The sequence below is a fragment of the Hemibagrus wyckioides genome, linkage group LG06 (genome assembly GCF_019097595.1).
Source record: "Hemibagrus wyckioides isolate EC202008001 linkage group LG06, SWU_Hwy_1.0, whole genome shotgun sequence".
NCBI classification, from domain to species: domain Eukaryota; kingdom Metazoa; phylum Chordata; class Actinopteri; order Siluriformes; family Bagridae; genus Hemibagrus; species Hemibagrus wyckioides.
This window is the reverse complement of record NC_080715.1, coordinates 20,844,964-20,870,617: the sequence shown is the minus strand read 5'-3', so window position 1 is coordinate 20,870,617 and position 25,654 is coordinate 20,844,964. Positions and strand designations below refer to the sequence as shown.

The 25,654-nt window shown below is 38.4% G+C and overlaps 2 protein-coding genes across 2 annotated transcripts; one reads left to right on the top strand and one right to left on the bottom strand.

Moving 5' to 3' along the window:
- Positions 1-984: 984 nt before the first annotated feature.
- Positions 985-10,440, bottom strand: hacd2 (3-hydroxyacyl-CoA dehydratase 2). Its single transcript, XM_058392710.1, has 7 exons — positions 10,238-10,440; positions 5,491-5,608; positions 4,995-5,013; positions 4,719-4,807; positions 3,331-3,452; positions 2,907-3,085; positions 985-2,791 (listed from the first exon to the last, which is right to left on the bottom strand). Exons 1-7 carry the CDS (start codon positions 10,369-10,371, stop codon positions 2,709-2,711), a joined length of 744 nt encoding a protein of 247 aa, XP_058248693.1. The 5' UTR covers positions 10,372-10,440; the 3' UTR covers positions 985-2,708.
- A 435-nt stretch (positions 10,441-10,875) lies between these two features.
- Positions 10,876-22,346, top strand: stam2 (signal transducing adaptor molecule (SH3 domain and ITAM motif) 2). Its single transcript, XM_058392708.1, has 14 exons — positions 10,876-11,056; positions 13,287-13,371; positions 13,729-13,804; positions 14,316-14,411; positions 14,528-14,674; positions 15,523-15,586; positions 15,738-15,930; positions 16,171-16,265; positions 16,349-16,431; positions 16,556-16,643; positions 17,264-17,318; positions 17,401-17,557; positions 20,443-20,594; positions 20,771-22,346. The coding sequence occupies exons 1-14, from the start codon at positions 11,017-11,019 to the stop codon at positions 20,955-20,957; spliced, it is 1,518 nt and encodes a 505-aa protein (XP_058248691.1). The 5' UTR covers positions 10,876-11,016; the 3' UTR covers positions 20,958-22,346.
- Positions 22,347-25,654: the final 3,308 nt, after the last annotated feature.

Here is a 25,654-nt window from a genome sequence, read left to right as displayed (position 1 = left end):
TTGTGTGTGTGTCTGCTGTAATTGTAATGTCTGTGAAATTTTCTGTTAGTTGTGTACTTTTATTAAAGCTTTTTTTGTAGCATTTTTTGTTAATTGTGAAAATACATCCAGTTGTGTATTTTAGTCTGTGACGTTTGTGTGTTAATTGCATTATATTTTAATATAGTTTGGTGCAGTAGTTGTGCAATTTTAATGTATTGTGTTTGTTGGGTAATATAGTTTGGTGCATTTTATGTTCTTGTCATTTTAATATAGACAGTGATCATTTGTGTTAAACGAGCAATTAGAATACAGTCTAGTTCGTGGCATTTTGTGTTAATTATGTAAAAGATTTATAAAGAAGCACTCACTTCCTTATACATAACTATCTTCAGTAAAAATATATGCTGCTTTTTACTCTCATGTTTCAAGCTGATCGTTTAAATTTAGTTTTTTAGTTAAAATCCTCCGATCTTTAATCCAATCAGATGATGATTAAACTGCTCAAGCAAAGAATTGTAGTCTCCCCAAAGTGAGGCATTTCTGGATCAAATGTAAATTCAATCATGAAGGATTAAATGACAAGATATAAAGGTCTGGTAGAGACCAATCCAATACCAGAGAGCAAAACCTTTACAGTCTGAGGGGGAAAATAAATTTAGCAGACAAATTGTCTGACATGGTTTAAGGATTTTACTTATTCCTGTGATCTTGTACAAACATTTGAACCCTTCCTAATACAAAAACATTTCCAGTGAATGTGAAATGGTTTGTGAGTATAATCTATTCACTGAAAGATGTGCACTCAGAGTTAAAGATCTCTACTGCCATCATGTGAAGGATCCATGAACCTTTAATCCAGAAACATCATTATTTCAGGATTAAAAGTTTTATTAATGTACAAATCTGACTAGAAGTAGTCTATGTAGAACATTGCATCAAATATGTAATACACATGCATTTTGAACTGTGAAATTAAACAGAAGAAAGAAAGACATAACTGGTTTCCCAGATTATGAGTTTATTGTAAATATATAACTTTTACTAATCATACAAAGTCTGGTGGTCCCATGCAAATCCTTTGTATCAAAAGCCCAACATTTCCTGACGGTTGTAAAGGTCATGCGTCCAATAAATTATCCTTAAATGGTGTGGTATGACAACACTACACCACTTAAGTGATGGAGCAATTTCATGGAGCCTTTCATGCGTTTTTAAGTCAAGTTGCACTCTTGATTCTCATGCCGAAACGTCTGGTGCTGAGAGGATAAAGATCATTTGTTCCAGGAGCTTTACAGTTAATACCTTCATATCAGCAAGCAAGCGAACGCCATATCACCATAACGTATCCTGGATCAGAACAATTCAAATCGATTAGTGTTAAGTTAGCCGATTAAGCTGATTAATTGCACTAGCTGAGGTAACTGGCTACTGTCAAAGTGATAAATCACCAGGAGTTTGTTATCTACCCAATGACAACTTGGTATGACTGTCCTCTTTTAATGGAAAATAAAAACAAGCGTGTTCCCCTGGCTACCAAAGATGGCACTTCTAGGCTATAACCTTTGAAAGTAAAGTTCAGACCCAAATGGTGGGGAAAGGCCAGTCTGCTCATTAGTTGTTCATTAAGACTAATGAGCAAGCCCTTCTTCGAGGCTTGAGCTTGCACTTCACTGCTGTCGGTAATGAGAGCAGACAGACAACAAAGTGCTTAGCAACTCCGGACTCCTGGCTTGCTCTGCGCTTCATTAGATTTTACTCATTGTAAATGCATGACTAGACGTGGGCTAATCCAATTGTGCTAGTTTCCCACTGCCACGTGCTCGTCCAGCATCAACCATGCCTTCTTTCAATCGAAACGTTTTAGAAAGTCGCCCGCTGGCAAGACTTGAAAGCTATTTAACTGCTTGCTTGAGGTCACCTTTTTAGAAGTTATGAAAGGATATACACAGATCACACAGAACACAACCCTGTACAATCACTTCAGCTATACATTACCCACATAACAATATTAAGCAAAACAACACCGTTCTTGTTGTAGTCATTTACACGACCCTTGGAAAACAACTAACACTGAAAAAAAAATGGGAAAACTGTTATGAACAACCAGACAGTACCCAGTGTAACTCCTGTGCAAAACCATGAAGAACAGCAAATTAGTAGTCACAGAACACAAAAAAAAGGAATGTGACACTATGGACAAAGAAACATGTAGACAGCACATGAAGACATCCAGAATTTAGTCATCTGTTCAGGTTCCTGACTGTCTGTAAACAAAACGTCTACCGATACTTCCAACTACACAGGGCACAGTACAGGCTAGAGTTATTACTCTATTTTGTTCAATACCATTTATTTAAACGCCTCCAATTCGGTCATTACTTCAAAAGGTGAAAGCTGAAAAAGATCTATTCCATTCCTCCTTCACTAAGGTCAGGCCAACTATATTAGAACTGTATTAGCAAAATGGTTACCCTCTATTAAACCATTAATATCATTACCAATCTCCGTAAAAATCAAAACCGCAAAATCTCATTCTCTACCTAGCTTTGTTAGAAATAATCTTTAGGTCGTTTCATTATCTCGGGGAAAAAAAGCTGGGCTTTGTATAATGACAAGCAACTTTTTCTCATTTTAAATCAGCCAAGTTTGGATTGAAAAGGTTGTCTCCCCCCCCCCCCTTTCCTCCATATGGTCAGTCCACATTGTGTGGAGCGCTGGCCGCATGTTTATTCCACTTTGCTGTACTCTTCCACGTGACCCAGGACCTTCTTTCTCTGCCGCAGCATGTGGAAGTAGAGCTGAGGGAACACTGTGGACAAGGGCGACATGATTCAATAGGTCTGAGACATGGATAGAAATGTCTGTGTAAAAATAGTAGGCATATACCAACATTTATTTGTGTGTAATCCTGGATAGACACTTACAGGGGATGTAGGAGACCATGGTGAGAATGAGGAAGGTATAATAATCAAAGGAGAAGTTATACTTGTTGGGCAAAGTGACAGAATAGAGACCCGTCTTCTGAACATAAGGCAGAGCAGCGTAGATGGTCAGAAGTTCTCCAGCCACTCCCATAGGGTAGAGTATAATAAAAAATGTGTATCTACAGACAGATGTGACATTAACCTCCATGAATTCAATGCTTACACTGAATAAAGCTTTAGTAATAAATGATATTGTAATGCTACAAATACCCCACAGATTTCTTATGTTTAAAACCGTGGTTAGTCAATGCTACAATTCAAACATTTAAGCTTGCACTCAGGAGCCTTGTTTTAGTTCATAAAGAACACTACACAAGAAGAAAAATGCATAATCAATAACACTGTTGGTGGTAAAAGCCTTTACCTTGCCCATTTAATGAGATAAGGCAGGTGGTTGAGTAGGCTGAAAGTGTAGAATGAATAGCGGATGATCTCCGTAATGGTCCACGCTACCACAAAGAGAAGCACACTGTCTTCACTCTGGACCTTAAGGCACAGGACAAGTGGAGTAAGTGTCAGGCATTGCTTATATGTGATTCGTTCAAGGTGTTAAACCAGAACCATGCAGTTATGTTTTTACTACTTGTGATGCATTTTGGTAACTGGTAACTCAGGCAGAAACAAAGCACATCAGCACACCACAGAGCTATGTATGACCTGCACATCATTCAACTTCATTCAAAAGGATAATTCTATACACATTAAATATCATTTTAGTAAAAAACAGAACACACCAAGAAAACGATGACATGATAGCTTTAACATACAAATAAATACACAAGTGTTACTGGTCATGTTTCCAAGCAGGTTTCTCTTAAGAAAAGAAAAACTTACAGTTCTTTACTGTTTCAGCAAAGATGTCTTTCTCTGGGTGAGCAAAGAAAACCTAAACCTTAATCACAGGTACCATGAGAGTAGAGGACATAACTAAACCCAAAAAAGTCTGGATAAGATATTTAAATAACGTTTGGATTGTCATGGCTTAAATTGATCAGTTAGTTATATTTATGTCTGGAGGCTTACACAACATCTCATTAAGGAAATAGGAACCATGTGGGGCTTTAAATATTATGTGTTCAGGCACAATAGTACAAAGCATTTAAAAACAACAACATTTGGATTCATTGAAATGTTCTTTAAGGGCAACACTCATTTTCCCACAGGTTTTAAGAGATCATATTAATTTAAAAAGGCTCTTTAATGGACCAGTGGCATGGCAAGAACATGCAAACACCACACACACGGCAGAGACGGAAATCAAACCCCCAACCCTGAAGGTGTGAGGCCACCGTGCTCCTCTAAGAGTGTCCTAGTGCGGTGGAATTAGAATAAAATTTGTTAAGGTAAATGATTAGTTAATGGCTATAAATAAGATTCAAAGCAGTCATATTTTACAACTAAATGTGACCAAGCTGGAAGCATGGACAAATCACACTTTTCTTTAAACAAGCAACTTTTTTGTTTTACCCAGCCATGTACTAATCAGACCTGAAATGAAGCCTCTGAACTATAGACAGTTTTCCCCCACAACACAATGACCAGTTATGCTACAGTGCTCTGTTAATCAGTTGACTTTCTCAGCTGGGTCTGTATCCGGACCGCATGTTGATGACACCTGCTCTATTGTGTTATTTCATCATATCAATATTCTACCCTGTAAAGACCCGTTCATCCAACAAGCTTTGTAAACATCACTGTGCTACACAACAAGAATTATGCAACAATAATGCATGAGTAATACATGAAACTCACTTCTCTAACACTGTGTGTAACAGCCCATGTGAGGAACACACGTGACATCACCTGAAACCCAGTCAGGACCACAGAGGAAGGGACAATGCCTAGAAAAATATACAGGGAAGGCCATTTTCATGCACTCAGTGTAAAAAGTAGACAATCTAAAAGCTGTACAGGTGTGTAATAGTGGACTGATTACTGACTAAGGGGACAGGCATGTGCATAGATATGTTCATTTTACAAGCTATACTGAATATCGATAAAGAGATATATAATTATCACAGCACTTACCAACAGCACAATGCAATATCTGTTAAAAAAAAAAAAAAAAAAGAAAAGAAGGAAAAAGACATTTTCATATAACCAAGTCAAAACATCACTAGCAAAATACTTCTCTCTGAACTATTATAAGAATACTTGTGTAAGATATATGTGTACAATACATGTGAAATGTGTGAAATACAATATGTGCTGCATTCTCAGGAAAAAAAAAAAACCTTGTCATTGTCACATGGCTGATCTCTAACTGTTGAACTGATGCCGGGAAAATGAACATCATCACACACGCCTAATTTGCACGCTGGACTGCTGACACAAAGGCGTTTGTGTTGGAACTCAGTAGTGTAACAAAGTGCTGCTCTATAAATAGCTCACTACTTTCTAAGTATGTGATCCTGTGCCAAAGCATTTTATCACACTGGCAGGAGAACATGTTCGATCCCAGACCGATTCTGTTGCTATATATGACTATAGTTTGCCTTATTTTATCACACAGCTCACCACTGACCTCAAGGAGAGCTCCGGTCTGGAAGAATTTCAGTGGCTTTTCTATCGAGTAGTACAGACCGTGGTAACTGCCTCTAGTAAGATAGGCCCGGACAAGACCCACAGCAATGACCAGCCACCTGAAACAAAAGATAGAGAACCCAGAATGTTTTAGGATATCAAGTATGCAGTTTGTCAGTATTATTAAGTCTACAGAAAACACAAGGAAACACATCTGTTTCATTTGGGATCCTATTCACAAATATTCAATTCAATTGCAGCTTTACAGAACAGAAGAAATATATTGCAAAAGCTCAAGATTAATATTAGACAAAAAAGTTCAAGATTAATACAGATTTATATTTAAAATTATTTGTATTAATCCCTAATCCACATAAATATGACACAGCTTGGGCCATATTCACTTTATATTGCAGACGTATTGTTAAATGTAAATGCGGTTTTAATGTCAAATGTAAATTGTAAAATAAATAAGGGTTAAATGCACTAAAACTTCACACACAATGCACTTTATTAATTGTATAAACAGCAATATTATTTTCATATTTATATCATATTTGTATTTTATTCATATGCTGTATTTTATCATTTAACTATTTAATTTTCTTCTGATCTGTCCAGCCAATTCCATTTCATTTTACATTTAAATTCAATTTTTGACTGTTATTCTGACTTTTTTCTTTTTATAAACACAGACAGTTGTAGAAAGCATTTCACTACATGTCGTACTTTGTATGATTGTGTACGTGACAAATAAAATTTTCATTTGATTTGAATTTGAGTTAGAAGCAGTTTTACTATTTGGTTTTGAATTCATTTGGGCTTTTAACTCATTTCAAAATGACATTTTTGACCATTAAAAACTAGTTAATCTGTTTAAAAGAATACACTGACCAGGCATAACATTATGACCACCTGCCTAATATTGTGTTGTTCCCCATATTGCTGCCAAAATGCAACACACGGTGATACACTGTGTATTCTGAGACCTTTCTATCAGAACCTGCATTAACCGCTTCAGCAATTTGAGCAACAGTAGTGAATCCGTTGGATCGTATTACATGGGCCAGCCTTCACTCTTCACGTGAATCAGTGACCCTTGGCCGCCCATGACCCTGTCGCCGGTTCACCACTGTTCCTTTCTCGGACCACTTTTGATCGATACCACTGCAGACTGGGAACACCCCACAAGAGCTGCAGTTTAGCCATCACAATTTGGCCCTTTGTCAAACTCGCTCAAATCCTTACGCTTGCCCATTTTTCCTGCTTCTATCAAATCAACTTTGAGGACTAAATGTTCACTTGCTGCTTAATATATCCCACCCACTAACAAGTGCCATGATAAGGAGATAATCAGTCTTATTCATTTCACCTCTCAGTGCTCATAATGTTATGGCTTATCAGTGTATGGCTTGTACAACAATCTGTTCAAGTTGCATCTTCAGCAAGACCAACAACCATTTATTCTTTTTACTTTTTAACAATACCCAATATTACATAGCTTCTGTAACATTTTCATTTAATCTCTACCATTATTTATTATTTAACATGGAGAAAATATGACCCAGATAATAATAAAAAGCAGATCTTAATATTGGATCAGCTACTAGTTATTGTGAACAATGATTATAAAAGTAATGTGTTATAAAAGTACTGAGCCTGACAATACAATGAGAACCTTGCACTGTGGCCTGATGCATGATGATATAGAGATCATGTCATCTCATTGCCCAGCACTATGATAGATTGTGTGAAACTTCTGCAATTCCACAGGGAAAACCCCATACTCATTACATCCTACTAGGACAATTATCTTATGGCCTATTATCTACACCAGTGAACATCAAAACCGGTCCTCTAGAGCGAAAGAAAGAAGTTACATTACTATTCCATAAAAGACTAAAGGTATAACAATGTTATTTTCTAAAACAGTTTCCTACTGAATTAAATTCCTATTGAATTTAATGTTTGTTTTTTGTTCTCCATTTTTTTTCTTTTGCACTTAATAGCCTAACTTGGACAACTATAAGAGCTTCTCCACCGAGCAACACAGTTACCTTCAACACGGCAACAAATGCAAATCCAAGACAATCTGCATATCATATGAATGTGTATTTATGTGCATCACTTTCCTTTTGAATAACGCTACTTGTCAAAATAGGAGGAACAGGTAGTGAAATGTTGTTGTTGCCTTCTGGCTTCTCTCTGTTCGTGGTCACCACAAAAGATCATCCGATACACCTATTTGATTTTGGCCAAGGTTTTGTACCGGATGATGCAACCCTTCTATTTTATTCTCGCTGGCACTGAAAGTTCACAAAGCCCTGGAATCGAATCTAGGCTGTGGTCGAGAGAGCACAAGATCCAGCCATAGGGCTACCAGTGACTAGGAACAAGTAACAAAATACTCCTCAAAATTACTGTTTGTAAGCTCATAACTACCCAGAACATTCACGTAAACACCAAGTATACCGGTCTGTGCATGACCTCCCCAGGCTAGAATGCTGGATCTACTAATTATTCTGGTGCCCTGGTCAGATGTGTTTTTCTATGAGCCTTCAAGAGCCATCATGACAGTCCAAAACACAAGCAGCCGAGCCAGTGTGATCTATATTATCCTCTTAGGAAGAGGAGGAGGGTGTCTGTTACAGATTTAGAGCTGCCAGGGTGGGGTGGGTTTAGTGTTAGGGTGCACCCCCGATGCACAACACCACAATGAAAACCATTTTGCTGACAGTTTTACAGCCAGAAAAACTCTCACATTCAGCTGAAGAGCGACAAGATGATACCACAGGGCAAGCAGATGCAGCAGCTCTTCTGGATAATATGAACAGCAAGGAACACAAATTAGACAAGGAGCAAAAAGACAGGCATCGCTAATCTCATTCAAGTTCACTAACTGAATTGTCAATTACTCCTGTGTCAAAGCCAGTGGTGGCTGGTGGTGATATTAGATGACGGTATTAGATATTAGATCTATAAAATCTAATACTCATCAATAGGTTTACAATGAAATGATTGGTCTTTCGAGTCTTCAGTGTTCTACTGACTTCATGCAGTGCTGTAAAGAGAAAAGTTATAACCATTTCGTTTCAGCTAAAGACACTGAAGCTACAGTGTGTCATCTGTATATTTGTGTACTCTGTATATTGAGTCTACTTTTATTTATTTTAATTTTAGCCCCTCTTCCAAAAGCATTTTGGGGTGAGAAAGGATGACAGAATAAATAATCGATCTTCATCACAACCACAAGTATACAACGATCAGGCATAATATTATGAACACCTGCCTAATATTGTGTTGCTCCCACTTTTGCTGCCAAAACAGCCCTGAACTGTTGAGGCATGGACTCCACTAGATCCCTGAAGGTGTGCTGTGGTATCTGGCACCAAGATGTTAGCAGCAGATCCTTTAACTCCTGTAAGTTGTCAGCCCCTCGCAACTTACAGGACTTAAAGGATACGTACAGGACTTAAAGGACTTACAGGTCTTGAAGGATACATTTGACAGATACCGACCACTGCAGACCGGGAACACCCCACAAGAGCTGCAGTTTTGGAGATGCTCTGATCCAGTCGTCTAGCCATCACAATTTGTCATGTCGTCAAATTCACTCAAATCCTTACACTTGCCCATTTTTCCTGCTTCTACCACATCAACTATGAGGACAAAACATTCACTTGCTGCCTAATATATCCCACCCACTAACAGATGCCATGTCACTTCACCTGTCAGTGCTCCGAATGTTATGCCTGATTTCACATGGATCGCTGCTAATAACATGTTGCAGATGTGTAAGGGAAAGGGGCTGCAAAAATATCCTCACAGAAAATCTTTCTGTTTGTAAAACACCTCATATGACAGTCAGTGATACACTGCATGAATCTACAGCCTGTGTATAGCACCAAATTTTTAGTAATAAAAAAGAAAACCATTCACACACACGCAATAAAAAACAGCACTCGCAAAACCTAATAAATAAATAAATAAATAAATAACCATTGAATTATTATATAAAAACATTTGCAGTAGAAAGTGTAGTTGATTTGCACTGGGAAAGAAAGAAACCAGCCCCAGAGTCACTTCTTCACACTGTGTATTTTGTTTCTCAACAGCAAATCATGCCGATGCCAACATTTAAACCTTGCACTGATATTTTTCTTTCTTTTTTTGTCTTTGAAAGAAATTTAGGTTTAGACCTCCTAGCCTATTTATACCTGTGTTTAGACAGGAAGTGGTGGTTGCACTCTGGGCTCATTTCTAAAGCCGGGGTGTTGCGCAAACCTGATCAGTCCAGTTTGACTGCGACAACACACATTCTGTAAAACTGCCAATGTTTTACAGCCACATTTGTTCCAAGCAATCAATCATAAAGCAACATTAATGTTAAAGTTCAGTACACTCTCATGTAAGGGGGGTGGGGGGGAACCCTGCTTCCATAAAGCTGCATACTGAGATGTGAGAAGATAGAAACTGATAGAAAATTCTGCCTGGACAACAATTTAAGCCATGCATAAGTGCAAAGACCTGATCCACTACTAGCCAGCACTGAACACAATGAATAACCTCCTCTTCCTGATACTAACTATGCATGATGCTGGATGACGAATTCTGCTCACTGTGCTTATTACAGATCATTAATAACAACTTAAAGACGTCGTGTAAAACGGAGCACGCTGTCTGTGCATTCATTGTGCTGTAGAGATCAGGAAGTGGATTTCAGCCTGCTAGCTGAGATGTGTTCATACCCAGCGGTCATGATCACGTTGTAGATGACCAGGTAGGCGGTGGCCAGCGCGCCAGCTCCCTTCTTCTTCTTGTGGTTGTGGTGGTCCCCATCATTAAAGGGTTTTTTGGTGCTCCCCATGACAGGTGCAGACATGGCTGAGCTGTCAGATGGCTAACTGCTCACTGCTCGCGTCCCTCTAAATTAGGGTCCTTAAGCAAGTTTAGGGATTTGGGAGGAGCGCCATCTACAGGACACATTAAATCTGCACCCTGTGCACGAAGAGCGCAATAAAACACATGGCAGACATAGAGAATAAAATTACCATTGTAATTTAATGCAAAGATAATTCAGCAAATCGTCCGTATACATATAAAAAATGTATAAAGTTTGTAAATATATATATATGATTTAATATACAATCAAGCTGTAAGCCATATCATACGCTAGGTGGTAGTATGTACAGAAAAACACATATAACGGACGTTAAATTTATCCATTTACGCCTGATTAAAATACCAGGAATACCTAAAAAAAAAAAAAAAACAGACATAAGAAAATGTTACATGTGTAATAATAAGATATAAAATTATCCAGGGTACATCTTGTTAAAAAAAAAAATCCTAGAATATGTCAACAGCGAGAGAGTAATTTATGTACAGGCAGTATGAGGGCAGCTCGTTAAGTTTACGGAAGAGTAAATGTTGCAGTGAATTTGATGGATGAGAGAAATACTGTTTGTTATCGATAGAGCTCGAAATACATTTTTTAATAAGGTTTCAGAAAGGAAACGGAATCAAGATGCCGTTATTTGGGCAAAATCCTTTCGATCAGGATGTCGGTGAGTCGGACTGCCTTCTGTGTTAGCTTATATCGAGGTGACACAGTGTTGACTTAGCTTGCTAACTGGGTTAGCACGTTACCGAGGGTTACTTGGTTAGTTTCTCGGCAAAAGGAAGACGAATAGAAAAGCGTGTAATAACGTGTTTAAGAGCTGTTATGTTAAACTAGGTTATTCCCCATTAAATGGCTGCTTGTGTTTTGTCATGACAGGCGTATGTCATATCCGCATACCAACTGTAGCACCGTGTCGTACACAGAGCCCCATTATTATTACTACTGTGTCATGATGATGATGATGATGAAGATAATTAGCAGTAGTACCAGACGACGTAAATATTTTTTAAAATGTACTACAAAAATGTAGGCCAGTATGTTTTGTCGGTTCAACACTAGTAGCATATCCTACCTAATGCTTCTTCACTTGGCAAAAAAAAAAAAGCCAGGAAACTACTTCTCTGTTTATGTTGTAAAATTTTAGCTCGACTGCTCAAAGTGCCCCATCAGGAGTGCTCCTTTTATCTCAAAATATACACTTGAGATAAGAAATAGTTATTTATAAACTTGAATATGAATACTTTACTAACTTTAATAAAGTCACTATGAGCAAGTTTAACAGGCCTGTCTTTTTCAGTGGAACAGAGGTTTATTATACACTGACCTCAACCTGATACAACACCTTTGGGATGAATTAGAGCGGAGACTGTGAGGCAGACCTTCTCGTCCAACATCAGTGCCTGACCTCACAAATGTGCTTTTAGTGGAATGGTCAATAATTCCCATAAACACACTCCTCAACCTTGTGGAAAGCCTTCCCAGAAGAGTTGAAGCTGTTATCGTTGCAAAGGGCGGGGCAAGTCCATATTAAATTCATGTGTATGTAAAGGCAGACATCTCAGTTTTGGCCTGGCTCGCAGTCTCCGCTCTAATTCATCCCAATGGTGTTCTGTCAGGTTGAGGTCAGGACTCTGTTCAGGCCAGTCAAGTTCCTCCACACCAAACTCGATTATCTTTATGGACCTTGCTTTGTGCACTGGTGTGTAGTCATGTTGGAACAGGAAGAGGTCATCTTTAATATCTGTACATTATTAAGCAGTCAGTCTAAACCCCTTTCTAACGCCTTTGTAGCTAAGTGTGTTTTTCTTATGGTTTATGCATGTCGTTGGAGAATAACATGCTGTAGTGAAATGGACATGGGCCTAATCGGTACTGTTTGTGATCAGATACTAGTTGTCAAATTGTCTGATGTTCCTGCACCCAAACAGAGAAGAATAGTTACACACTATGTACAGATAACAGAGGACAAAGTTCTCGGATGACTAAATGATGCAATCGAGGGCATTAATAACATGACATATAGACAGAAGAACAGAACTGTGTTTATTTCAGTGAGATTCGTGTCTGAGTCCCATGAGTGTCTTTTACGTCAGGCGATGAGATAAAAAACTCATGATGCAGATAAACTTATTTTTCATTGTAAACATTTAATTCTCTAAATTATTCTTGTTCAATAAATTTGTGTAGATGAGGTATCATGCGGTGGAAATTAAATTAAATGTGATTGTTTTGCTTTTAGTCCAGGGGAACTACGTAAAATGTTTGAATACTTCTGGTTGAGATGCAAGCAGAAGGGAAACACCTTTCCATTTGGGGAACACCTGTAGAACAAAATATGAAAATATCAAATTTGACCCTGTGACGGGTTTTTCCTGATTGAGACACAGATCGTTGATACATGTCAAATCATGTATTAATCAGCTGCCATGAGCGGATGAGTTCAGGAAATGGTGGTTTCTATTAGGCAAGGTTTAAACAACAGAATAATACAGTGTTTGTACATAGTACAGTTCAATAAATTATAAATATATAATTCATTAGTTTTTTCTGCTCAGGTGAATGTTTTGATAAATTGTTTTATGCTAACGGTTCTGTCATACTGTTGAAATGTTTTTTTTTTGTTTTTTGTTTTTTTTATTACTACACACATTTAACAATACGTGTTTAAACGATGACAATAAAAAATCATTCGTATTTTTGTACCTAATTAATTACACCAAATGTTTATTTATCTGGACTATTAAATCTGTAGTAGAATTATTATTATTATTATTATTATTATTATTATGTGTAAAAATGTGTAAAGTATTCAGATGTTCTGCTGAATTTTGATCATTTGTTTTGTGTTATTGGATTGTGTTACTGTTCAAGACTGGTTATTTTTGTGTTTCCAGAAAAAGTAACTAATGAAAACAACACAACAGAGGACTGGAGCCTCATTATGGATATTTGTGATCGAGTTGGGACAACACCAAACGGGTGAGTGAACCTGTAAACCTGTGTGCTCCGGTTTCTTCCACCAGTCTAAAGACGTGTTGTAGGCTGATTGGCATCTCCAGATTGTCCATAGTGTGAATTTTGAGTGTATATGTGTAATTGTGCCCTGTGATAGCTTGGCACCCCCACCTTGTGCCCAGTCTCTCGCCCTGGGATAGACTTCATGTTCCCTGCAAACCTGTGTAGGATGGATGGATGGTTACTTCAAATGAACTTTTGTTGAGATTTCATTCTTTAGTGTCAGACTTCATAATAGTCCAAGTTTTGGGATTGTCATTTTAGTGACCGTAATGCTTACCATCTTGTAAGTCACATGCTTAATTTATTTGTTCTTTCTAGTGCAAAGGATTGTCTCAAGTCAATCATGAAGCGAGTCAACCACAAGGTTCCTCATGTGGCTATGCAAGCACTAACAGTGAGTTCAATATTGATCTATTTTGAATTACAGAACGTTTTCACGCTCTATAGATCCATCGGTGCTCTAGTGTTTCGTGTTTTTTTGGACTCAAAGCATATCTTATACAAAGGGTTTATAGCTCTGCCCCAGAGCACCGGAAGTGGCAGTGATCAATGTCTGACCACTCAATCTGAGTCACTGTGCTGTCTCAGCCTGCGAAGATGTAATTTTTCTTGCTTTATTTTTAGCCTTCCACTACTGCTTCCTCAAATGAAATTAGCTGAATCTTATTGCCATAGGTTTTGCCATCCAATAATATATTCAAATAATTACATTATGTAGATATTTTTAGAATATTTAAAATGGACTTGGTACAGAAATAAACCTTCCTGTTCATACAGCAACCCTTTGTAATCCTTTTTTTTTTTTTTTTTTTTAATTAACATTTTATAGATACCCGTAAATTGTGTAACTTGCCCATTATTTTATCTTTTCTCAATTACCACCTTTATATTTCTTCCCACTTTAGTTGCTTGGTGCTTGTGTTGCAAACAGTGGAAAAATCTTCCATCTAGAAATCTGTTCCAGAGAGTTTGCCAGCGAAGTACGAAGCATTCTGAATAAAGTAAGACTTTGTTTCCCTCTCCGCGTTTTATTGTTACTAATAAAAAACTGTAATGTGAAAAATTCTTATTTCACTGTGTGGTAAAATGAGACCTTTCTGCCTTTGTCCTCTCTCAGTTGCACCCTAAAGTGAGCGAGAAGCTCAAAGGCCTGATGGTGGATTGGGCGGAAGAGTTCCAGAAAGATCCACAACTCAGCCTCATCAGTGCCACCATCAAATCTCTGAAGGAAGAAGGAGTGACGTTCCCATCCACATCCTCCAAGGTGCTTATCCCAGTTTTTAATGAAGCCTAATACTGAGATTAGGTTTATATAAGTGTATGAAAGTATTCTTTAAAAAAAAAAAAAAAAAAGTTGGTTAACATGTAAATTGGAATAAAATTAAACCCCACTGATTTGAACATGCATAGATATATAAATTAAATCTCTACATTTCCCCAATCCATTAATATTGCCCTTGAGTCACATAACATCCTCTCTGATTTGGCCTAAATATAGAAACACTTTCATTCAGGTCAGCTTTGCAGAAGTGATTAATTATTCATCTCCTCACACTAACCGTGATGGAAGGACAGCATCAGTCCTTCCACTGCCATATCTGTCATGTGGGTCAGCTTGCTTTTTGCAGGTTGCAGTACGGACATGGTTTAGGTTGCTAGTTTTAGTTGTAAGTGTTTCTCTCCTGTAACAGCCTTTCTGCTGTTACAGAGCCGAAACAGAGGTTGTTGTTGTTGTTGTTGTTGTTGTTGTTGTTGAGCAGTGATGATGACGCATGTGAGTGAGGGATAGCTGAGAGATTACAGTGGAATTTCCTTCCACATGCTTGTAATTGTTAGGCCACAAGACTTTTTTCCTCTTTCGTTTTGTTTTGAAACATGGTGGTTTTCAGACCATTACTAGGCGTCTACTGTTTCTCTGTGTCCAAAAAGCACAGTATGTATTTCCCCTTTAAAGTCCAGAATATTCATTCAAACATAACGGTGTAGCTTACCACTAACAAGGTGAGAGCGGTAGGATTTTGGTATTTGTCATAGAGTATTGTGCACTACAATAGCACAGACCTTTTGATCTGATAGGTGACATTTTACTTTATTGATCTTTGTTGACTGCAGACTAGCAAGTCCAGCAGCACCACTGCCACCAACCGAGCACCTGACGATGATGACCTTGCCAAAGGTAACCTCCCTGCTGCTTTTTTACCAATTTATTGTTTTGCAATAAATTATTGCAATAAATTATTAAAAAAATAAATTATTATTATTAGTGCTATTATGATAAAAAAGCAAAAAATGAGACAATGAAGGTCCGTATGTTTGGTTCTATGCAGCCATTGAGCTATCTTTGCAAGAACAAAAGCAGCAAGCCGAAACTCGACCACTTTTTCTGACACCTGACCCTCCTTTCAATACTAATGGCGGTAAAGAAAGTCGTAAAGTGCGTGCTCTCTATGACTTTGAAGCCGCTGAGGACAACGAACTCACCTTTAAGGCTGGGGAGGTTGTCCTTGTTCTGGATGACAGGTATATATCCACAAAAACCTGTAAAAGTTTAACACATAAGACAAGACAGAAAACACAATGCACAAGTTAGCAGAAAGAAATATATCTAAAATTAACCCTCCTGTCTTTTTTGATGTCAAGCTTAGGATGCATTATTTCAGCTAAAATTCATTTGTACTATTACGTTTATCCTTATTATTATTATTATTATTATTTTTATTATTATTATTATTGTTGTTGTAAAACTTTCCTGTTCAACAGTGATCCAAACTGGTGGAAAGGAGAGAATCATAGAGGAGTAGGATTGTTTCCATCTAACTTTGTCACAACCAACCTAAACGCAGATCCCGAACCAGGTAAAACACTTGCACTTGTTCTGTGTAATGGTGAATACCATCGTGTTTTAGAAAGCTACTGTAAATCTCCATGATTTTTTTAGTCACTTATGTAGAAAACACACCAGTTCCTGAGGAGCCCACGGTAGAAGTTAAAGCAGAGCCAGAACCAGTGAATATTGATGAGGTAACTTAAAAACCTAGCCTTTACCAAACATTCATATCATTGTTTGCCTGGGAGCAATACATATGACTGAGTCATTCAAAACATAAATACTGATTAAATATTTTGCTGTAAATGTTTTCCATAGGAAAAGATGGACAGAACTTTGTATTTACTCCAGAACACAGACCCGGCTGACTCTAAACCTGACAGTTCTGAGCTGATTACGTTGGAAGGTAGACAAAAAGCTTATACACAATATTGCCAAATGTTTTGGGACATCTGCATGCACATGAGTGTAATATGGCCTGCCCTTTGCGGCTATAACAGCTTCAGCTCTTCTGGAAAGGCTTTTCACAAGGATTAGGAGTGTGTTAATGGGAATTTTTGACCATTCCTCTAGAAGTGCATTTGTGAGGTCAGGCACTGATCTTGGATGAGAAGGCCTGGCTCACAGTCTCTGCTCTAATTCATCCCAAAGATGTTCTATTGGGTTGCAGGCCAGTCAAGTTCCTCCACACCAAACTCACTCATCTATGTCTTTATGGACCTTGCTTTGTGCACTGTTATGCAGTCATGTTGGAACAGGAAGGGGTCATCCCCAAACTGATCCCACAAAGTTGGGAGCATGAAATTGTCCAAAATGTCTTGGTATGCTGAAGCATTAAGAGTTCCTTTCACTGGAACTAAGAGGCCAAGTCCAACCCCTGAAAAACAACACCTGAATTCAATGATTTGAAGGGGTGTCCCAAAACTTTTGGCAATATAGTGTATGTTGCCATGTTGAAATAATATGAGCTTGACTGTTTTATTCCTTTTGCTATTTAACCGATTCTCATTTTTTCCCCCATTGTAGCTGAATGTGCACAGATGAATCCACTGATCGATGAAAAATTACAGGAGATTGATAGGTTTGTGGAAATGAAATAAGCCATATGGTCACAGAATCAGAGGTTCTAATATTAACTAACATTTTATTTCTGTGCCTGGTAGGAAGCACTCAGAGTTGTCTGAGCTGAATGTGAAGGTGCTAGAAGCTCTGGAGCTCTATAATCAGTTAATGAATGAAGCTCCTCTGTACTCGGCATACGCAAAGATTCCGGCTTCTCAGGGGACGTATCCAGCTGCTCCTCCTGCTGTAGCTATGCAGGTAACACACATACACACGCACACAATATTTCGTACACTCATAAACCTAACACACACAGACATTTTACTCACAATGTAAAAGGAAAGTAGGACACATGCATTACGTCTATTCATTTGGCAGATGCTTTGTTCAAAGCGACATGCAGGTGAGCAGAATAATGAGCAAGCATACAAATAGATTTCTTAGGATCAGCTGTTTTTTAGGAATAGTGTGAGGTAAGACAACACATTCCAGTGCAGTGCCAAGAGCTACAAGATGCCATAAGTGCAATACAATGATCTAAAATATGATGAAAAAGAAAGAATTCACATTCACAATATGTGTCTTTGTGTAACATATGTATGCATTGAGGCATTAATAGGTTACAAGATATTCTGCAAGACAAATAAATGGAGCTGGCTTATTCCATCATTGGGAGTGAGCCATGTAGTGAATTTGGCACCAGAGAATGTATATGTGCATGTTATAGTAAACAGGCATGGTTGAATGTCTAACCTGGGGATGAGTGTGAAGGATGAATGCCAGCAGCTATCAAGAGCAGAAGAGCAGAGGCAAGAGCAGAAAGTTTTTTACAGTCCTCTATGAAAAAAGTATTGGTATGGCAAGGACTTTTTTTTTTTTTTTTTTTAAATTTGCCATACACTGTAGAGTTTTGTGAATTTGGGATCAAAATGAATATCAGACGATGGATCAGAATGTCAGCATTCATTTCCTGATGTTTACATCTAGATGAGATAACATCTCATAGTAACAGACCACCCAGTTTTTAGATTAACAAAATGCTTGAAATAACTGCATCGAGTGGGTGACCTCACCAAACATTATTCTATTGTGATGCTTTTCCAGGCTTGTACTGCAGCTTCTTAAAGTGTTGGTTTGTTTTGGTGGCTTTCTCAGTCTCCTGCTCACATGGCTTAAGGTCTGGTGATTGACTTTGCCAGTTTAAAACCCTCCACTTTCACCCCTTTTGATGTCATGTTGTTGTGTTAGCAGTGTGCTTTGGGTCACTGTCTTGCTGTATGATGAATTTCTTTCCAATTAAATTGGATGTGCTTCTATGTAATTACACAGACAGAATGCTTCCGTAGACTTTAGAATTTATTCTGCTGTTACCATCACGAGTTACGTCTGTGAGATATGTGAGTCTGTTCCGGAAGCTGCCATGCAAGCCCATGCTGTTTACAATGATCTTGTATGTTTTGGATCATGAGTAGATCTTTTCTTCCTCCACAGTTTGGCTTTTTCTTCATTTTCGTAGAGTCAACTTTGTGGCTCATTTCTGTAATACTTTGCAAAGTCAGATCCAGTTTTCAGATTCTTACTGCTGATGATCTTAAAGTCTTTGAAGACTTATGTCACTGCCATAAAAAATCTCTCACAGTTTCTCCATTATCAGTTGTTGTTGTCCTTGTCCGGTAGGCAAAATCCGGTGTTGTATTTAGTGACTTTGAAGAGGACTGAACATAGCAGCAGTAGTAGCAGTAGTCCAGATCTAGTGAATCTCTTCTAAGGTCAGTTTGGAATGTGAAGGCCAGCTGGTCATCAGTCAATACCCCAAGGTTCCTTTGTAGGTGATATTTATTTATGAGGGGCCAGTTTGATTGTAACATATTGTAATGGATTCCAGGACTAACTGGGACGACGAGGCATTCTGTCTTTAAGTTAAACTTGTTTTTCACGTGTCCTCTGATGATGTTGAGACAGGCTGAAACATGTTGTGATTATAGTATCATCTGCCACTAAAGGATAGGTAGAGCTGGGTGTATACCAGTGGTGAAGCAAGTCATAGAAATGGATGACTGGATCTGAAGAGGTTATGTGCAGGGAGTACACTGATCCCTGGGGGACCTAGCAACATGTTGCCCTAGCAACCTACTACCTCCACAAGCCCCTATACCCTGAAGACACACAAAGGTTGAATTTAGCTGCTAGTGGCTATTGTTCATATTGAAGAATGTGGCAACATTCTAAAGGTTGATGATGATGGTGGAACATTGCTTAAATCTAGTAAAGGAAGTGAAACAATTGTTAATATCATAGTGCTGATAATAAGTATCTATTGTAGAGAAAGGTTTAGTGTTTTATAATTATCATTTTTTGTTTTGTCATTGTTGCCATCTCTTGAATATGAGCAAACCTGTTCTTCCTCATCCAGTTGAGCGAGGTGTAGGTGAAGTCAAAAATTCGTGACTCAGTGAGTCCCAGGAGTTGAAGTGTTGACTAGGTGGACAAAGTAGGAATGAATTATGCTTTATTGAGTGCAGATTAGCCAGTTGAACAGAACAGAGCGTACAACATGCTAGTGATTTGATGAATATATTTGCAGGTTGTTTAACATAGTAGAATTTCAGGGCTTGGCAGAGATGAACTGGAAATATGGTAATGATAGTAAGATTTCTAATGTTTTTGTTCTCTCTGAAATGAAATCACTACTTGCATGTAATCTCCGAGATGTAACCTATGCATGAAATTATCAAAACTAAAGCATGTTGCTGAGATTTGTGCGTGGTCTAAAATGAAAACAAATGAGTTGTCAGCTTTCTAATTCATCTTGAATGTACACTGGAGTTGAGGCAGGTCACTAGAGTTCTTTTGCTTCGAACTTGGCAAATCATATCTTCACGGACCTTCGTGAACAGAGGCGTTATCATACTTGAACATGTTTGGGCCCCTAAGTTTCAGTGAAGTGAAATTGTACAGCTAAAGCATACAGATACATTTTAGACAATGGTGTGCTTCCAGCTTTGTGGCAACCATTTGGGGATAGCTCAGATTTGGGTGTGATGGTCAGGTGGCCATATACTTTTGTCCATATGATGCATGGTATGTATATGAATGCTGAGTTGTTGAGATTTCATCACTTATTTCTCCTGCAATTGTTTTAGGGTTATCCAGGCCAACCTTCAGGGGCCTACATGCCTGGTGGTGTCCCACAAGGCTACAGTCTGGGCTCAGACCAAGCTGCCCCCCTCTGCTCGCTGCCCCCCACAGTGAACTCTACAGCCCCCAGTCAACCAGCTCAGCCTCCCTACATCAGGTACCTTTTTAATCATGGAACCACACTAACAACGGTCTATTATTCTTAAACCAGTGCTTACTTTGAAGCTTGACATACTTGGTTAAAGGGTATCAGTACTATAGATATAATAATATAGAAATAATTAAGTTTTGTGGCTTATTTACAATAATTCTTGTATTGTATTCTTCTTGTAGTGGTTTGGCTGCACCATATATGACCCAAGCTCCTAGCACTTATCCACCACAGATGGCTATGGACATGTCAGCCTATCAGAACGCTAATCCCGGTATGCCTCCACCCTCTTATCCAGTGGCACCTCCTGCCCATCCATCACCCCAGCAGCACCAGCAGACAGCTTATTACCAGCAGCCCCTCCTATAAAGCTGTGCATATCACTGTCAATGATGTCAAACTCTGAAATCACCTGATGTTAAGGATGTACTGATGTAGACATCTGGCTCAGCAGCAACTCACTACTTAACCATTTGAAAAATGCAATTAACAGGCTTTTGAAGTGTGCCGTCCACAATTTCCCATTTTTGAAGATGTTTTATTTAAATGTACACTTTTTCTCCATTTCTATTAGTAAGAATACACGCCAGCATTCACCAGCATGCTAGATGTATAACTGAAGATGGCATACTGAAGATGGCATACATTCTCGGCCTGAGATAGGAACATTATTTATGGGGGAAAAGTTAAAGGATTCTTTAAAATTAGCCATCTATTTTTTTTTTTCGTTAAAAATGGAGTCATAAAGACACCAAAAGTATTGGAAAGGTTCGTCAACTAAATAAATGAGTGCCATGACATTCAGCAGTTAATATCCATGTTTACATTACATTTAAAACCACATTTAAAGCAGATAGGGACCATCAAAATAGTCTGCTGAAATCAGATTTGATAAAGATTGGATTTGAACTGAAAGTGGGCACAAATGCAATCCCTTTATGCTTTGTTTCTTTGTAGTAATACTACTTTACAGTGAGAGTAATAATAATAGCCTTTTCACTTTAGTTAGAATTCTCTAATTAAACCTCTGTAAAATTAAAATAAAATCATAAATCATGGTGATGCTTTAAAATGAAATTATGAATGATGCCTTATATGGCCTTGGTGAAATGATTCTTTTTTTTGTGTTAGATACATAGATGTAAAATATATTTTGGAGGACAACTGTAATGCTTTGACCAAATAATCATCATTATGTAAGAGTTATGGAGCACTCTGGTGTTTCATCAGTTTTCTTTATTGCAAGATTAATCTCAGACTGAACTAAGTCTAAGATTTTCAAAATGAAATTAGTTTATTTCAATTTATCATGTCAAAGAGAACTCGGCAAAACCAGTGTCCAGTTTGTAGTACGATATAGACAGGAGAAACATGTTCACTTTATTTTCTTAACCTACCGCAAATGTTGTATTGTATAGTCATTGTAAAATATTCATCTTTTCTTTATTGCACCTATCTGTATGATAATATAGATCACCTATATTATCTGTACGATAATCATTTACCAACAGATGCCTTGTTCCGTCAGACGATGGAAGTCAAATAAGAGCATGCAATTTTTGGAATTATTTTCAGATGCTGCTGTATAACTGTAAAAATCCTGTATGTTTTATGAGATTTAAATATTTAGGTAAATGTTCATGTATAAGCCTGTATACTTCTGACAGACCCAATGTTTTATAACATAACAGTCCCTTTGTGTCCTCATTTTAAGATTACTTTTGTAACACAGTAAATTGTAATATCTTTCTCAATAAATTTGCCTTGTGTTTCAAATGGTTTTAGAGATTGTTGGAATTGTTTCAAATCCCTGATCCCAATGTTGCAGATCAAATAGGACAATGCTCAAACATTGGTCCCGGTTAGCCATAACATACAGTAATCAATTAAACTCTTAAATGAGGTGATCAATGCAATATGCAAAATAATGTCTTCTAATCATGTTTCAGAGCTGTATTCTGCAACAAAACCTATAAACAGCTACACAAATCACTAATCTTATTTCTTTTCTGTAGTCAGAAGTCCTGTGAAATGCAATTAAAAAGACTGACAGTGCTGCCTTTTTGATAGACATGCACATCTTCAGCAGGGGGTCTGACCTGTAGAATTTTATACATATTAGACATATAAATACTTTAATTACTGTTGTTCAGGTTTTAATAACTGGAAATTTCTTAATGTCTGCCATTTGTGAGGAAATGTTTGTGAATAGAAATGATGAACTGTCTGACTGAGCAGTAGATTTAAATACACTATATTGCCAAAAGTATTCGCTCACCTGCCTTGACTCGCATATGAACTTAAGTGACATCCCATTCCTAATCCATAGGGTTCAATATGACGTCGGTCCACCCTTTGCAGCTATAACAGCTTCAACTCTTCTGGGAAGGCTGTCCACAAGGTTTAGGAGTGTGTTTATGGGAATTTTTGACCATTCTTCCAGAAGCGCATTTGTGAGGTCACACACTGATGTTGGACGAGAAGGCCTGGCTCTTAGTCTCCGCTCTAATTCATCCCAAAGGTGTTTTATCGGGTTGAGGTCAGGACTCTGTGCAGGCCAGTCAAGTTCATCCACACCAGACTCTGTCATCCATGTCTTTATGGACCTTGCTTTGTGCACTGGTGCACAGTCATGTTGGAAGAGGAAGGGGCCAGCTCCAAACTGTTCCCACAAAGTTGGGAGCATGGAGTTGTCCAAAATGTCTTGGTATGCTGAAGCATTCAGAGTTCCTTTCACTGGAACTAAGGGGCCAAGCCCAGCTCCTGAAAAACAACCCCACACCATAATCCCCCCTCCACCAAACTTTACACTTGGCACAATGCAGTCAGACAAGTACCGTTCTCCTGGCAACCGCCAAACCCAGACTCGTCCATCAGATTGCCAGATGGAGAAGCGCGATTCGTCACTCCAGAGAACGCGTCTCCACTGCTCTAGAGTCCAGTGGCGGCGTGCTTTACACCACTGCATCCGACGCTTTGCATTGCACTTGGTGATGTATGGCTTGGATGCAGCTGCTCGGCCATGGAAACCCATTTCATGAAGCTCTCTGCGCACTGTTCTTGAGCTAATCTGAAGGCCACATGAAGTTTGGAGGTCTGTAGCGATTGACTCTGCAGAAAGTCGGCGACCTCTTCGCACTATGCGCCTCAGCATCCGCTGACCCCGCTCCATCAGTTTACGTGGCCTACCACTTCGTGGCTGAGTTGCTGTCGTTTCCAAACACTTCCACATTCTTATAATACAGCTGACAGTTGACTGTGGAATATTTAGGAGAGAGGAAATTTCACGACTGGATTTGTTGCACAGGTGGCATCCTATCACAGTTCCACGCTGGAATTCACTGAGCTCCTGAGAGCGACCCATTCTTTCACAAATGTTTGTAAAAACAGTCTGCATGCCTAGGTGCTTGATTTTATACACCTGTGGCCATGGAAGTGATTGGAACACCTGATTCTGATTATTTGGATGGGTGAGCGAATACTTTTGGCAATATAGTGTATTTTGTAAAATGGTGTTTTATTTGAACACTAAACCTCTGATCCTTGTGGTTGCATCCCTAATGCTAGAAATGGGTAGGTTACCAGGAAATGGTTCAGCTAAATCTCCTATCTAAATCTCCTATCTAAGCAGGAGTCTTCATCTTCTATTCCTTTTAATTAGTGACATGCAGAAAATATTACAATGAAATGCAAAACCTTCTTTACATTGCTCTTAGGTCTGACATGACTGTGATATTAAACAAAAAACGTTTTAAAACGTTTCACTTTATTGCCAAAAGTTTTGGGACACCCCTCCAAATCATTGAATTCAGATGTTGTTTTTCAGGGGTTAGGCTTGGTCCCATAGATCCAGTGAAAGGAACTCTTAATGCTTCAGCAAACCAAGACATTTTGGAAAATTTCATGCTCCCAATTTTGTGGTGATGACCCCTTCCTGTTCCAACATGACTGTACACCAGTGCACAAAGCAAGGTCCATAAAGACATGGATGAGGGAGTTTGGTGTGGATGAACTTGACTGGCCTGAACAGAGTCCTGACTTCAACCTGATAGAACACCTTTGGGATGAGTGGAGACTGCGAGGCAGGCCTTCTCATCTAACATCAGTGCCTGACCTCATAAATGTGCTTCTGGTGGAATGGTCAAAAATGGACTTAAACCTTGTGGAAAGCCTTTCTATAAGAGTTGAAGCTGTTATAGCTGCAAAGGGTGGGCCAACTCCATATTACATTCATGTGGATGTAAAGGCAGATGCCCCAGGGAGGGGCCAAGCCCAACCCCTGAAAAACAACACTTGAATAAAATGATTTGGAGGGGTTTTCCAAAATGTTTGGCAATATAGTCTACCTTTAAATGCTTATTCATTAGTGATTATATTACATAAGTAAGACAATAACAAGTACTTATATTTGTTAAATAGATGTGCTTCATATGACTACTTTTGACTGATGGTTCAGACTCACCATATTCATACAGACAGACCATATTCATCATATTCATACAGTACTGAATTTGATGTGAAGAGAATAAATTCTCTGTCCATCCAGTTTTCTTCAACTTTTTTAAAGAATGTTATCAGTTCATTAAAAAGAGAGGGCAAATAAAAGGAATTAATTGCTGAAGTCCTGTGAAACACCACTTTATAAAGCTAATAGCCAAGAATTTAGCCCTGAAGTTGGTATTATTGTCCAAAATGTGGAACAAGTAAGTAAGCTAACACAGGTGCAAACTACATCCTGGCTTCACTGACTATGCTTTATAATTACACTGGATTTCATCAGTTAGTTATTATCCACCTTTATCTAGGCAAATGATACTGAATTCGTAATATAACCTGTGACATTTTGTAGCTTGGTAAATGAATGTTGCTTAGCCCTTCATTGAGTGTGTAGAATGTTTAGGTCCTGTAGGCATTCTACACACTAAACAGAGACAGGTGGAGACACATTTTGTCATTTGCTATGGATGCGGATGAGTGCTTTGCCCCACCCTGGATTTCCAGCCTAATAAAGACATCACCTGGCCACCCCTGAGTATATTTAAACAGTGACACGTTTTGTCAGAATT

Bases quoted from the DNA above. Each gene is read 5' to 3' on its own strand.
- hacd2 (XM_058392710.1), bottom strand. From the start codon at position 10,371: ATGTCTGCACCTGTCATGGGGAGCACCAAAAAACCCTTTAATGATGGG. The intron at 5,609-10,237 runs GTATGAACACAT...CTTTTGTTTCAG, and splicing joins AACGTGATCATGACCGCTGG to GTGGCTGGTCATTGCTGTGG. The intron at 3,453-4,718 runs GTGAGTTTCATG...CTGTGCCTTAAG, and splicing joins TTACACACAGTGTTAGAGAA to GTCCAGAGTGAAGACAGTGT.
- stam2 (XM_058392708.1), top strand. From the start codon at position 11,017: ATGCCGTTATTTGGGCAAAATCCTTTCGATCAGGATGTCG. The intron at 11,057-13,286 runs GTGAGTCGGACT...TTGTGTTTCCAG, and splicing joins TCCTTTCGATCAGGATGTCG to AAAAAGTAACTAATGAAAAC. The intron at 16,644-17,263 runs GTAGACAAAAAG...CCCCCATTGTAG, and splicing joins TGAGCTGATTACGTTGGAAG to CTGAATGTGCACAGATGAAT.